This window comes from Carya illinoinensis, chromosome 10 (genome assembly GCF_018687715.1).
Source record: "Carya illinoinensis cultivar Pawnee chromosome 10, C.illinoinensisPawnee_v1, whole genome shotgun sequence".
NCBI classification, from domain to species: domain Eukaryota; kingdom Viridiplantae; phylum Streptophyta; class Magnoliopsida; order Fagales; family Juglandaceae; genus Carya; species Carya illinoinensis.
The window spans coordinates 12,813,110-12,826,960 of NC_056761.1; the positions used below are offsets into that span (position 1 = coordinate 12,813,110).

At 35.6% G+C, this 13,851-nt stretch overlaps 1 protein-coding gene and 1 non-coding gene across 2 annotated transcripts; both read right to left on the reverse strand.

The window, feature by feature from the left end:
* Positions 1-470: 470 nt before the first annotated feature.
* LOC122279015 (CTD small phosphatase-like protein 2-A) lies at positions 471-13,372 on the reverse strand. Its single transcript, XM_043089261.1, has 7 exons — positions 13,220-13,372; positions 10,291-10,550; positions 9,272-9,411; positions 7,623-7,710; positions 6,467-6,982; positions 5,119-5,456; positions 471-3,620 (listed from the first exon to the last, which is right to left on the reverse strand). Exons 2-7 carry the CDS (start codon positions 10,457-10,459, stop codon positions 3,462-3,464), a joined length of 1,410 nt encoding a protein of 469 aa, XP_042945195.1. The 5' UTR covers positions 10,460-10,550; positions 13,220-13,372; the 3' UTR covers positions 471-3,461.
* Positions 9,759-9,916, reverse strand: LOC122280268. Its single transcript, XR_006229849.1, has one exon. It is a non-coding gene; the product is annotated as a U4 spliceosomal RNA (small nuclear RNA).
* Positions 13,373-13,851: the final 479 nt, after the last annotated feature.

The window sequence follows — 13,851 nt, forward strand, 5'->3', positions numbered from 1 at the left end:
ACCTTGCATGAGTCAATGTCACCCTCCAATAAATAAATAAATTCACATTCAACTTTCATGACTGATCTTTCTTTGTTTTACAACGATCACCCTACCTTATTCTCATCTTTCTACTGCAAGCTTTGCAAAAAGGTCAACTGACCTTCTGCGACGGTATCCTTGCTTCTTATTCATACCTATTTCTTGTATTGGGAAAACAGCCTTTAATACTTACTTCTATGATTGTCATATTTGTCTCTTTAGTTCTATATATAAAGGTGAAATAAGGTTGCTATGCATTGCATGGATCAATCATCCTTTTTTACTTAATATGAAGACTTCGACTTGCCTATAAATTAAAAACTTAAAGAAACATACAAACAGGATTACAGAAAATTATTTCACACTTAATAATACCCATATACTATCAGATTCATTCTCACATCCTGCCCTCAGGAAATCCCAATCCCATTGAGAATTACAACCATGGCTTACAGATTGGTAAGCAATCATCCACTTTTAGATTAAACAGGGTAAAAGCTTGATTGCTACAAATGATTTTCAGCCTTGACGGAGAGAAATCTGTGCAATTAAAAGCGCAGATACATACAAAGCCAACTAGCTCCCAAATTTTCAACAGGGTAAAACCATGATTTGAGTGATAAAGGTAATGGCAACATCAAGTCAATACAGCGTGTATCTTATCATACAATCAAACCACTATCTTAACCTCTATTAGGTGTTCTAGAAGATAAAACACTCCTTGCTGGATGCGTCATATTACATAATAAAGCATTTGGTTAGTAAGAAGCATGAAGTTACCAGAAGAAAAATCTATACAAAAGCTATATCTACCAATGAGATTATAAAGGTACCTTTCTCGATGACGCTTCAGATAATAATTGTCAGAAAATGCATAGTTCATTAAATTTCTATACCTACAAACATCTGATGAAGATAAATCATAATAAAACTTCACGTACCTACTAGTTTTGCCATTAGCAGATATTCTATTAGTGTTCTTCAAAGACCTGCAGAAAAGGTATACAGAATGGTGAAAGTGTAATAGTCCACTATTAGATTCAGCAGTATTCAGCAGAAGATCATGGCAAGGAGTGATAATAAGATAATTTATGCACCCCCTAATTCATCATCTGTCTCTCCTTATCTCCAGTTTAGTTGATGAGCATTTTGGACCAATTTTCTCTTCACTTGACCATCAACAAAATCCACCTATTCAACAGGCTACTCCCAGTTAGAGGATTCCTGATCCATCAATTCGAACATAGCCTCGTATCTATAGCACTACCCCCAATTATCCTTCAATTCAAAAATGGCACTATACCTCTATCATCCTTTTGACCATATATAATCTCAAAAGTCTTTTTTATCAAAACAGAGCAATTTTCCCCGTGGTCCAATGACAAAATTATAACTTGGTAGGGAGCCTCATGAGAATTTTCACTGATAATTGAGTTGTTGAGAATGCTAGGTCAGTCAGTTCAGCAACGTAACAGGGGGGCATAAATTCAAAATCTTCGAGTATAATGCATCTCAAAGAAGTACCTTCTCAGATAAACATGGTTCCTCTCAATGTTTGACTTCTTTTTATAAGTTATAATCATTAAAAAGCACACCCAAGTACACATGATGTATAGAATCACTTATCTGTATATGAAAACATCCTGAAAAGTTAGCCCACTAGAGTCTATAGAGGCTGTCCAAAGGAAGAGAGTACTGAAAAATAAAGCTTTGAGCTCCTCCAATATCTGTTCAGTCTTCAATTTCTGATGTTACTTTCCCACCCAAATACACCATTTTTTTTTTTTTTTATTGGCACCGGCTGTCCAGGAACAGCATCTAGACTAATCTCAGGGGTGCACAGGCCCTTGGCAAGGAGTTTTCCGCAAGTGCACCTCGTGTAATTCAAAGAGAAAATCCCCCAGTCCGATGGCCCCTAGAGACTGTTTGCACCCAAGGAGATTTGAACCTTAGACTTGGGGGGAGTACACCCCCAAGCCCAAGGTCTTTACCACTTGAGCCAACCCCTGGGGGTTCAAGTACACCATATGCAGGCAGTGTTTAACTTATTGCCTACTTGGATCTTTTCAACTCAACTCCAAGTGTTCAGTTTAATTACTGAAATAAAATACATCTTCATCTGCCTATAATAACACTAAGAGTAGACCTGATTCGTCTACATATTGTCCTGCATATTATCATTAAGGAATTGGCACATTGAATTACTGACTTGCTCTTTATGCTGCAAAATCACTGCAGATGAAACAGGTTCAATGCGTATATAATGTTCTGGTCACAACCAGCCTAATTTTCCTGTAAAGATCCCTCTCTGTGCACCGTACCTACCAACTCTCCAGATATTCATCAGTTCAGAATCACTCTGCATTTACATCATTCATGAACATACATGTCCAACTGCAAGCTAAAGAGAATTGGAGTAATACTAGCAAGGGGAGGAAATTCAGACTGAAAGCTATGGACAATTTTTTTTGAAGATATAAGAGGAAACCAAAAATAACAGAGTTTATTACAATAAAGAGACAAAGAATTACAAATTCATGCACAGAGCACCCAAAAGAGAGGATAACAGTTGAACAAGAAAAATATAGGAATTAGTGAATCCACTTCTAGAAATAGGAGGGTGAATCATATCAAAGCAGGCTTCCAAAACCTTATCTCTCTCTTTCTTTTTGTTTTGTTTTTTGCTTCTTTTTTTTTTGTTTTTTTTGTTGTTTTTTTTTTCTTTTTCTTTTTTTTTCTTTTTTTTTTTGTTTTTTTGTGTGATGAGAGATTTTTTTAAGAAGCACAGGAAAGGAACCCAAGAAAAGCTTGTTCCAAGTAATTGACGTTTACAACATCACAAAACTATATGAAAGTAGAACATCCATTTCCACATGCCTGGAAAGAAATTTTAATGGTCTTGAATCATGAAGACACAATCATTGAAATATCCTGGTCTCTCGTTTTCACTTATGCTGGCTTTAATCCTCTTTTGTTCTTTTTGTCGATTATGGTTCAAATTTCAACATATCTATAATATTTTCCCAGATAACAATGTGAAATTGCCAAATGGATAGTTGTTATAAGCACAAAATCAAGCAATAAGATGGAAAGCATGCAGCAGTCTGCAATGATAACAATTTCTATACACCTCCTTATGAATAAAATAGCAACTTGAACTGTACATTATAAATATATAAGAGGAAATCCTCTTACTACCTTCTCAGAAACATTAGACAAAGCACTCCATAGAGTTGTCGGCTGAGAATAGAAAAGGAATGGACAAGCACCAAGAGCTGAACCAATAATTATGCAATCAACAGTTCATTGTATAGCTAATTACCTCGAGATCAGAGAGGAATGGTATTGAGCATCTAAACTAGAAGCCAATTTTTTCATTCAAATGGTTGAGAGGGAGAAGGAGCTGCTATATTCAAGCTATTGAGATATATAAGGGGCTCTTATTCCTTGTTACTGAATCTCGCAGCAATGATTGGACGTACATCATCAGCATCAACCAGAGTCTCTAAGAACGGAAGTAAGGAAATTAGTGCGCAGTCTGATGGATCGTCAAACCAACTCCTTATAGGAATCCCATTATTGACTTGCAACCGGAAAACCTGAAATAATCATAATGAGAACAAGGCTTGAACAATCACACTTCCATTCGATAGAGATGACTTCTTTTATTTTTGTTTTTCCCCTTCCAGCACTTTTTTTTGGATAATATAGACATAATTATCTCATGCAATAATAGGCATATAATTATAGACACTGAATTTTCAGTATTAACAGAGTTCAAAGGACCTTATTCAGTCTGTCCTTCCCTTTGGAGTTATCTTGAATCAGCCTAAACTAGCTAGCACAGAAACTTTTCCATCCTAGATTTCAATCTAACATACTGCCAGGTTTTGGTATGCCTAGATATATGCATTTCCAATAGATCGAAATTCATGTATTTACTTCAGTTCTTATAAACGCCGGGCTGAACTGCAAAAATATGCTTTTGATGATGAGAAAACCTTGTCAAATATTAACTGGTGAATCAGATCCACAGATTTCAATCAGTTCTAAAACAGCAACGCAACTCTCCCTTTTCCCAGCTATCCCTAAGGAAACTACCAACTTCGTAGGTAAGGGTAGACCCAGTCCAACTAAATCTAAGTCAGTAGCCCAATATTAACTGACATCAAAAGTCCATCAACCTAATATAACCTATAAAATTTACATACTAGGCAATGGCAGAGGCAGGGGCGAGAGGTGGCCACCACCCTTCCCTCCCTCAAACAACCCCCCCTCCCCCCCAACCCACAAAAAAACCCCATGCCTGCCCTACAATATTACCAAAAGAAATATTGACAACCAAAATACTTTTAAAACAACCATTCAACCCCGAAAACACAAACAAAACCTAAATGAAAAAAACCCCTCCCCTAGCCCTTAAAAAGTTCAACCAAAAAAAAAAAATCTTGAAATAAACCTTAACACCCAAGAATCTAACAAAAAACCTCCTCTATCCTAATAAAAACAAAAAAAGCTTTAGCACCCTGAAATCTAAAATAACCCCCAAACCCTAAAATCTGAAACATCCCAGTCCCTCCAAAAACTGACAAAAATATGCCTAGAGTTTTTCTAAAACTAAAAATTTGGTCCAAGTTTTTAATATTATATATATATATATTGAAGAGTTTGACTCCAAAAAGTTTCTGAAGATCAAAAATGTATTTTTCTAAAGCCCAAAACATATAATTTCACTTTATATCTTAGTCCTTTCAACCCTTTCGTGTTCTATTCCAAAACCATAATTTCAAATGGAAACAACGAGTTCTCCAATTAAGAGAAAATCTTAACCTCTTGATCTGTTACTACCATGACGCATGTTAATCCTATTCAAGTTGATATACATGTTGATAGCTTTTTTCTTGGCATCTTCAACTATGTTTATAGTGCTCTTTTTTGCATTGTTATACATAAAAATGTACACAATGCAAAAAAGTTACCATTAGAATATGAGGTCTGACCCCCGCCCGAATAAGAAAGAGAGAGATCAAATCCTAGCTCCACCATCGGAGCTAGTAAAGGGTCAAACCATCATGAGAAACTGGCCAGGTGACATACCTGAGGAGAATTATCAACTATCGCAACTTTTGCAAGATCAACACCTAAAACTGTCAAATCTTTAGTGTAACCACCATCTGAGAAAATGCATGATTCACGGAAAACTCTGCGAGATATAAGCTTTCCATCTTGGTCCACTATATCAAGAAGTTGTTCTGCATAGATGCTTTGGCTTGCAGTAAAAATAACAACTTCAAACATCTCTGCAACTCTCTCCAAGAATGTATGGAGATAAGGCCTCTGTTTCACATATACAGTGTGCTCCTTCATGTCGAAGAAAACTGTGAATGTGAAGTCTGCATCATCACGGTGTTCCAATGTGGAGTGGACAAGTGTTTCTGCATAAAAGAAAGCAAGAAAGCGGGTTGACCAAGCATCAGTAACATTCACTTACGCAAAAAATGAAAGAAATGACAATCTCACTATGCTAAACAATTTCAAAGTCAAGGCCACTCTCATATCCCAAGTTGAAGCCCAAATTAAAAGCTCTGTTGGAACAGAGGCCCACACCATACAGTTCTCCTAACATGACTCATTTGGGAATATCAAGAACTTTCCAAAATGTCCCTCATTCATAAAGTCTTCAACCAAGAAAACAAGAAAAGGAGAAAAGGAAGGCGCGCGCGCGCCCGGGGGGGGGGGGGGGGGGGGGGGGGGGGGGGCCACAGAGAGAGACATTAAAAATAAAAATAAAAATATATACATTCACAAATTCATATATACACATACACATACACAATGTACATGACTTCAGGACAGCTTTCTACAATTTACCCAATAAGTCCAAAAAATCTACATAAACTCAGACATTTAAACTTATTGAGCCCAGCAGTAAACTAAATTTTCGTTTCCAGCAAATGAAAATTCAGTTGAATAAGCACATTTCACTGAACAGTGTCATCTTGAGAGGTTTCTGATGTTTTCCTCGTGCAGAAAGGCAATGTGACTTGTGCACAGCATATGAGACACCAAAGCTAGATCTCAACAATGGTACCATACCAGATTTTGTAACTGAGACCGTGACTCCAAGAAAAATGACTTTTTAAGCCAAATTTGGCAGCAGATAAATCTGCTGACTTTTCACTACATTCACTTTCATTTGCTTTTGCAGTAGTTATTCATATTTTGATAATCATTAATGGCCATCTCAAGGAAGAATCCTATAATAGTATAAATAAGTTTCATAATATCTGACATGCAAAATGATATTAACAAGGAGGGTACTATATGAATTGGGAGAACAGATCCCAAATAAATCCAAGTTCATACCACATCCACTGGTGAAATATCATGTTAAAGGTGGGATAACATAACTGTAAGGAGCAACAGATAAGTATAAATGAATTACCATCCAAGTCAAGTACTAGTGTTACAGGTTTCCTGTTCTGAGTATCCTTCGGCAGTATAGTAGGCTGGAAGTTCGATGCCACGTCTGAGAGTTCCGGTAAATTTTTTATAAACATCTGTGGGTCTGAGTCAGTGTTAACGTCAATTTCCGAGTTGCATGATCTCCTTTGACCAATTGCTACATATGAGCTACTATAATCTGAAACCATCATGGCTTCTTCATGTGATTGGGCATCATTCATGTCACTGGTTTTGACTGTATCCTCAAGGAAAGGCAGCGTCATGTATTGTTCAGAGACATCAAACAACAGACTCTGCTCAGCATAGTTGTAATCAGGAAAGCAGTTGACCACATTAATATCATCATCAAATGTATTCCCACTGAAGGGAAAGCTAGCAACAATCATGTCAGATATGTAGAAATCTGATACATCACAAGTTTGGTAGTCAGATGAGCTTCTATTATCATCACTGTCATCAGCTCCCAACCCTGGCATGTCAGGATCTTTGATGTTCCCTAGAGCAAAGTACAAAATAGGTTGGGTATTAGACATAATCTCTTCAAAATAACATGTAAAAGTTGCTAACTTGACATATTCAAAGGATGTAATGAGGAACTAAAAACATCCTCTTTACTATTTCTTTTCAAGGGCAAATTGGGGCATATATTCCAGAAAAGGCATGTATACTGCCAGAATTTTGTTTACACATTGGAAAAATATACCAATATTTTTTTTCTACTATCAATCAAAAGTAGTTAAAAACAACAAAAACTGAAGCACAAATCTACCCTTTCAGTGACCAGAATTGGTAGAAAATGTTCTGCATGCATAACCAAATATATGGTAATACAGGCAGTCAAAACAAGATTCACATCTGTTTCTTTCTTTTTCTTTTTCAAATGGTGCCTGCACTCAGAAATACATCCATTGTATACTACTATTCATATTTTTAGAGTTACATTGTTTATGCAGAAAAAAAATACTAGTGTCAAGTGAAAAAGAACTATGGCCTAATTATTAAAAAAAAGAAAAGAAACAAACTATGGCTCAACGTTGGTTGGGGAAAACTTAGAAGAATGTCATGACCATCCCACTTATGGAGGGGAAATATATTAGATAGTTACTATGTGTTCAGCCAATAGAATGAAGTCAAACCTGCATCATCATCAGCTTTTTGTTCGGTATGGCTTTGCTCCAAAGTGGGAGAGAAAATCGTCCCTAGGTCTGAACTGTGGGTTGATTCCTGAAAATTAATGAACCGCTAATGTTACCTTACCAAAAAAAGAAATGAGACAAAATAAGATCATGAGAGAGAGGAAGAACATTCAGGAAGATATTTATAACTAATTTAGGTTTACTTTTTAATTTGTTTAAGAACAGAAGGTACTTTTTTCCTAGCAACAGAAGTTAGTTATAACAAGGAAAATCTCCATCACCCACTAGCACAAGGAGGTCCACAGAGAGTTGAGAAATACAGGCCGGCTTCCCATGAAATCCAATTTCAGCCAATGATTTCTATGGGTGCAAAAAAATTAGGGATGAGATGAGATGAGATTATAAATATGTGAATAGTAGTGAGATAGTTTGTGAATAGTAGTGAAATAGTTTGAGTTAAGATGTTTTATGAGGTTTTGAGAAAGGAGAGAAAAAAAGTTAAAATAAAAACATTATAAAGTTAAAATATTGTTAGAATATAATTTTTATTTTGGGATTTGAAAATGTTGAATTTATTTTTTGTATTTTTTTTGGAAATTTGAAAAAATTGTAATGATTAGGTAACGATTAGGTAAAAATTTGAAATTGAAAAGTGTTTGTGTTTGGATGTTGAGATGAGATGAGATGGGTTGAGACCATCTATGAAACCAAACAAGGCCCAAGGTCTGGTTTGGATAGCAAAGTCTCCCATCTCATCTCATCTCATCCCATCTAATCTCAATATCCAAACACTACAAAGACAAATATTTTTCAATTTTAAATCTTCAACTTTTTCACCTAATCATTACAACTAAACTTCCAAACAAAACACAAAAAACAATTCAATTTTTTCAAATCCCAAGATAAAGATAAAATTAAAAAATTATATTCCAACAATATTTTAACTTGATAATATTTTTATTTAACATTTCTCTCTCCTTCTTCAAAACCCCATAAAACATCTCAACTCAAAAGCATTTTACTACTATTCACAGATCATCTCATCTCATCTTACTATCCAAACAAGTTAGTAAAAAAAGTACACCCATAGTGAATCAAATTCTTGAAAACATAAAAAACAAAAGAAACGTAAATAAAAAAAGGTTGGGTGGCTCCTCCCCATTCAAGGGCGGTCCAGGCCGTCTGCCCACCCCATTTGAGGTGGTTCTGCAGTGTGGTTCTGCAGTGTTGGTGGCAGATTTTTTATTTTTTTGGATCTTCAAATAGTTTATTAGAAATAATCAAGTGCATTCCATATGTTTTATGAATCAATAAGCCATTGATGTGTCAAGCACCCGTTAGAGGTGTAAAAATAGTTTTACACCCTATCCTGACAGTAGATGCCCTAAAAAGAGGAACAGTATTGAAAACACACGCACGTGCTCAAACACACATAACAAATAGCTGAGAGAGAAACTTGTACATGAACTTGCATCTTGCCCACTTGACATGCACTAATTCCATGCCAATGTTTGAAAAGAAGGCAAAAAAAGGAAAAATCATACTTGAAAGAATTAAATTATCTGGATCCAATTCAGTAACTACTGTCAGGGTATCCCAAAATGACAAACTCAAGAAATACCATCTGTCAAAAAGATAAATCATTTTACCGTTCTCCCAATGCTTGCAGAACAAACAAAAAATGTTGGCTGCTGCTGGAGTTGATGTATTTCTTCATCCAGTAATTCTTCAGAGTCAATGGATTCGTCACTTTCAATGTTCTTCATGGACGCTTGTGTGCTCAAAGAAACTATAAGAATGACAAGGTGCATAAAAAATAAGAATGGTGAGGAGTATCGTATATTTGAGTAATACATTTTTTATTAGTACATATACCACAAATACTTCTCATTGTTTGTACAAATCAGACCATTGTTACATTCTGAGGAACACAATACAGAAAGAAACACCAAGACATCATACAATCAATTACAACTAAAAAAATTCAAATGTTTGCTCAAGATTATATAAATATTTTTTGCAAAGAAAATGATTAGAATATAGTGGAAATTAGCAGATTCAAAAGCCAAATTTTTTCTCTTGAAAATTTAGTGCTTTTATGAAGCTTCTTGTCCTTTTTTTTTTTTTTTAAAGTAGAGCTTTAGTGCTTTACCCTGAGGAGAGCCCTTCCAAAGTTCTCGACAGCCAAGGTTGAACCCAGGCCGAAGAGGGGTTTTGGAAATAGTTTTCAACCAGCAATAGGTGTGGCTCGGTTAGAACCTCATTAGCTGCGTCATTGCCCCAAGTGCAAAGATAAGCTTCCTGTCCTTCTAAAAAGGCTATTTCTCTCTAAGTCTCACTTGAAGTTCGCATTCAGATATGTGTGTATATATATATATATATATATATATATCTTTTAAATTCAAGGCAGAACAACTGTACATAAACTTCTTGAAATTGAAAAAATATATAAAGATATGAATATATGCGTAAAATAAAAATATGCAAATGTAAGACCATTATTAGAAAGGTGTGGTCTGCACTTGGCAATGTAGTGTAATGTCTTAGAAAATTAGTCAAACTGAAACTCATACCAAGTATCAAGATATGGATAGGCAACACAAGATAACTTGAAAACTTAATACTAAATACATAAAATATAATCTGAGATTTAAGTATAGTTGCTTACCATCCTGGCATTTGTGAATAAATGTGTCGAATTCTGATGCTTGTTCAGAAATCCTGAATTGTGGGCAAGAGTTTTTGGAAATTTTACTCGACATTTGAGATACATGAAGACCATTTTTTTCTTTGAAATAACTCATGCTCAATTTGTTCTTCATTTTCAATGAGGGCATTTGATCTGTGCTTCAAGCATGTACCACAAACTTGATTCAGGAATATCAGTGGGAGACAAAACCCTCAAAACAATCAAACCAGCAGCAGGGACTGTATCATGTAAACAAAAAGATAAGTACAGGGCAAAAAGAAACGATTGATATGAAGAATTAAGTGTTTCTAATATGAACTTCAGTCAACAATATATAAGCAATTAACTTGCAGACCAATAATCTACAAGAACTTATTCACTAATAAATTAGAAAGTTTAGGGCAAGGTAAAGCATCCAAAAAGTTTATCCCCCAAACCATAATTTCGTCACCATAAATATCATAGCCAAACCCATCACTAACCAAGTCAAAGTACAGGTTATCCAGCCAGATTGCCTGAAAAGATGGTTGCACTCAGGTGTAGTGACCCCATGCCTTCAAATGTCCTATTATTTCTAGCTACAATATTAAACAATTTGTTTTTTTTTTTTATAGTTAGCTTCAATATTAAACCAAATTAGACAAGGGGTTGTTACTCTCTAACTATAACAAATAAAAAAACTATATAAAAAAAATTGATCCTGCAGAAGGATCATTGTCAATACCTGCCCAGCATACCTATAAAAAAAAAAAAAAAAAAAAAAATTATAACAAATCTCCCACTTCCAACAATGCCTCTTTAAGCTGCAAAAATTGCAATAACTGCGTTTGGCATGGCCCATTACGCCCCACAAAGAAGGAGAAGACCAATGTTGAAATGCACTAAGCCACCAAACAATGTCATAGCAAGTGATCAATCATTTCTCCAAACCATTTACCACCATATCCAATCAATCAGTATTGCTTTTCCTTTTGCTTAGTGTTTTTTTTTTTTTTTTTTTTTTTATAGTTAATAAGAGAATTTTATTCCAAGTAAATAGGCATAGCCCAAGTACACAGGGCTTGTCCTTTTGCTTAGTTATCTGTGGTAAGCACGTGTTCCGAGGCTTCCACCAATGCAAAGATAAACACCTTATTGAGGAAAATTTTGCTAAATACTCTCTCCTGAGAGAACAACAAAAAACATAAAAAGAAAAGAAAAGAGCAATCACGTCATCATTTTTTCTGTCACCATGTAATTGACCACATGATTCACCACAAATAATCAAGATAAACCAAATGAGATCTGCTTTCTCCTTTTTCTGTATATTTGCAAGGAGAAAAAAAAGCACTAAAAGTCAATTGTGGATGTTATTTTCGGAACATTTGAATAACTAACATTAAATTTTCTCTATAGCTTAAGCTTTTAAGGTAACCTTTTGGTTAACATAATGCTAGAACTAAACACCATGCATACAAGACCCATGCTCTCCCAAGGTAGTCCTCCCCACTCCCAACAAAAAGGATTTATGCACATGGACGGCAGAGATAAGACGCACCACAACTTGCCATGCAAAAGGCAAAATTCATGACAAGGTTAAGATTTGGGTTTAATGTACTTGGTATTAAAAATTATGAGAATAGGCGACAACCTCCTATATTTTGAAAATGACACTTTTTTCTTTCAAACTCATTTTATGTGAAAGATGGGTTTTGCCAATAACGCCACTTCAATGACCTTTCCTAATATAAAGGAATGATTCCAGGCCGTAAGCTAACATTAAAATACCAAATCACCTCCACCCACCGCCACCATCAAAACAACTACTGCTACGACCACCATCATTCAGATCACAACTCCAGTGAATGTATTCTGCTGATTCTATGCATCCCAGACTGGCATTTTGACTGAGTTGACCAAAAACGACACTTTTTTTTTTTTTTTTTAATGTCGGGGAACCTCTCCAAAGGCAAGGCCCTTTGGACCCACCCCTGCAGAATAAACCCCGGTCCCGTGCACCCCACCCTCGGAAGTTTCCTTACACAGAACTGGTTAAATTGCTGACTTTTCACCAAGGGTTGTGGACCCATGAGGCGTTGAACCTTGGACCTTGAAGGGAATGAGACCCCAAGACCAAGGCCTTCACCACTTGGGCCAACCCCTCGGGGTTTAAAAAAAAAAAAAAAAAAAAACGACACTTTATATTAAGACAAGAGTAACACATGACTGTTCCACAGAAGAAAAGATCATTAAATTGCTTTCATTCAGAAAAGAACACCCAAAAAGAACCCAAAAGGGCCTTCAACTTCAAAATTCACGTCAATCGACTCTCCCTTTGAGCTCGACTATATCAAGAGATAGTAGATAACAGAATTCATCCCCCGCATTCAAATTTAAACGTATAATTAAGATGCACTATTAATGAGTAACTGCAGCACCAAGCCTGCTTATATAAAAGAATAATAAAACTAAGTTGTGCTATCTAATTGTAAATCCGGAAACCAAAAGGAAAAACTGTGATGTTTTTTATGCCAAGAAACAGAGAACCAACGTATTCACAAGGGGAGAGTCCAGGAATCCAGGTCCAAAACACCACAATTCTGAAGCGAATACCACACGAAATCGAAGTCAACGAAGCAATTTACAAAACCAAACTCAAAGTTGAATAATCAACAGCAAGAAAAAGGAAACAGATTGATGAAAGAAAGAAGAGCCTACAATTGAAACCAGATCATTAACTTAAACCCTAGAAAGACCAAGCTCAAATGACAGTTATACAGTTAAGGTAGAAGCAAACACAACGTTGAAGAAGAAAAAATTGAAAAATCGCCAAAAACAAGATTCAACCAACAGTGAATGAAGATTCAATTAGCCGAACCCAAACAAGGGAAAAAATTACAATAAATAGCGGAATTGAATATACGCATACCCGAAAGCAGCTGAGACTCCCTCTCGATCGCTCCCCCTCCCTCTCGCTCCTCTTTGTTGAAGTCTCGAGTCCTTAACTTCCACGAATGGTCAGAGACACAGGTGATGTCGGCTTCTGCTGGATCACGCGAACGGCTGGGATGCGACCTTCACAGACTTGTTGGACCAGTGAAAATGAGCCACGTATGGTTGGTAACCAGCTCAGCGTAACGCGTTGACACGTGCAGTTTCGGGGAAAGAGAATGGAGGAGGAACTCCGGTCGTGCACTTCAAGTGGGGCATGCAACTTTGGCTTTGGACGGTGTTTGAAAAGTGTTTTTGACTCTTTCTTTTGGCATATGAATATGAAATTCGAAATAAAATAAAATATTATTAAAAGATATTTTTTAAATATTATTTTTATTTTAATATTTAAAATAATTGAATTATTTATTTTATTTTATATAATAATTTAAAAAAATTATAATGATTAAATAAGATAAATAAAATAAGTTATAAAAATAAACGAGGCATTAAAAAACAGAATTGTCTCTAAAATTATTTTTCCTTTTAGTTTAGATTTTATGTCTTTAGTAAGATAACACTCATTTATTATAAAAAATGCAATCCTAGCCGTAGCATCGAGATGTGCAC

Bases quoted from the DNA above. Each gene is read 5' to 3' on its own strand.
- LOC122279015 (XM_043089261.1), bottom strand. From the start codon at position 10,459: ATGCCCTCATTGAAAATGAAGAACAAATTGAGCATGAGTTATTTCAAA. The intron at 7,711-9,271 runs GTAAAATGATTT...ATTAATTTTCAG, and splicing joins CTGCAAGCATTGGGAGAACG to GAATCAACCCACAGTTCAGA. The intron at 6,983-7,622 runs GTTTGACTTCAT...ACTTTGCTCTAG, and splicing joins AAAAGCTGATGATGATGCAG to GGAACATCAAAGATCCTGAC.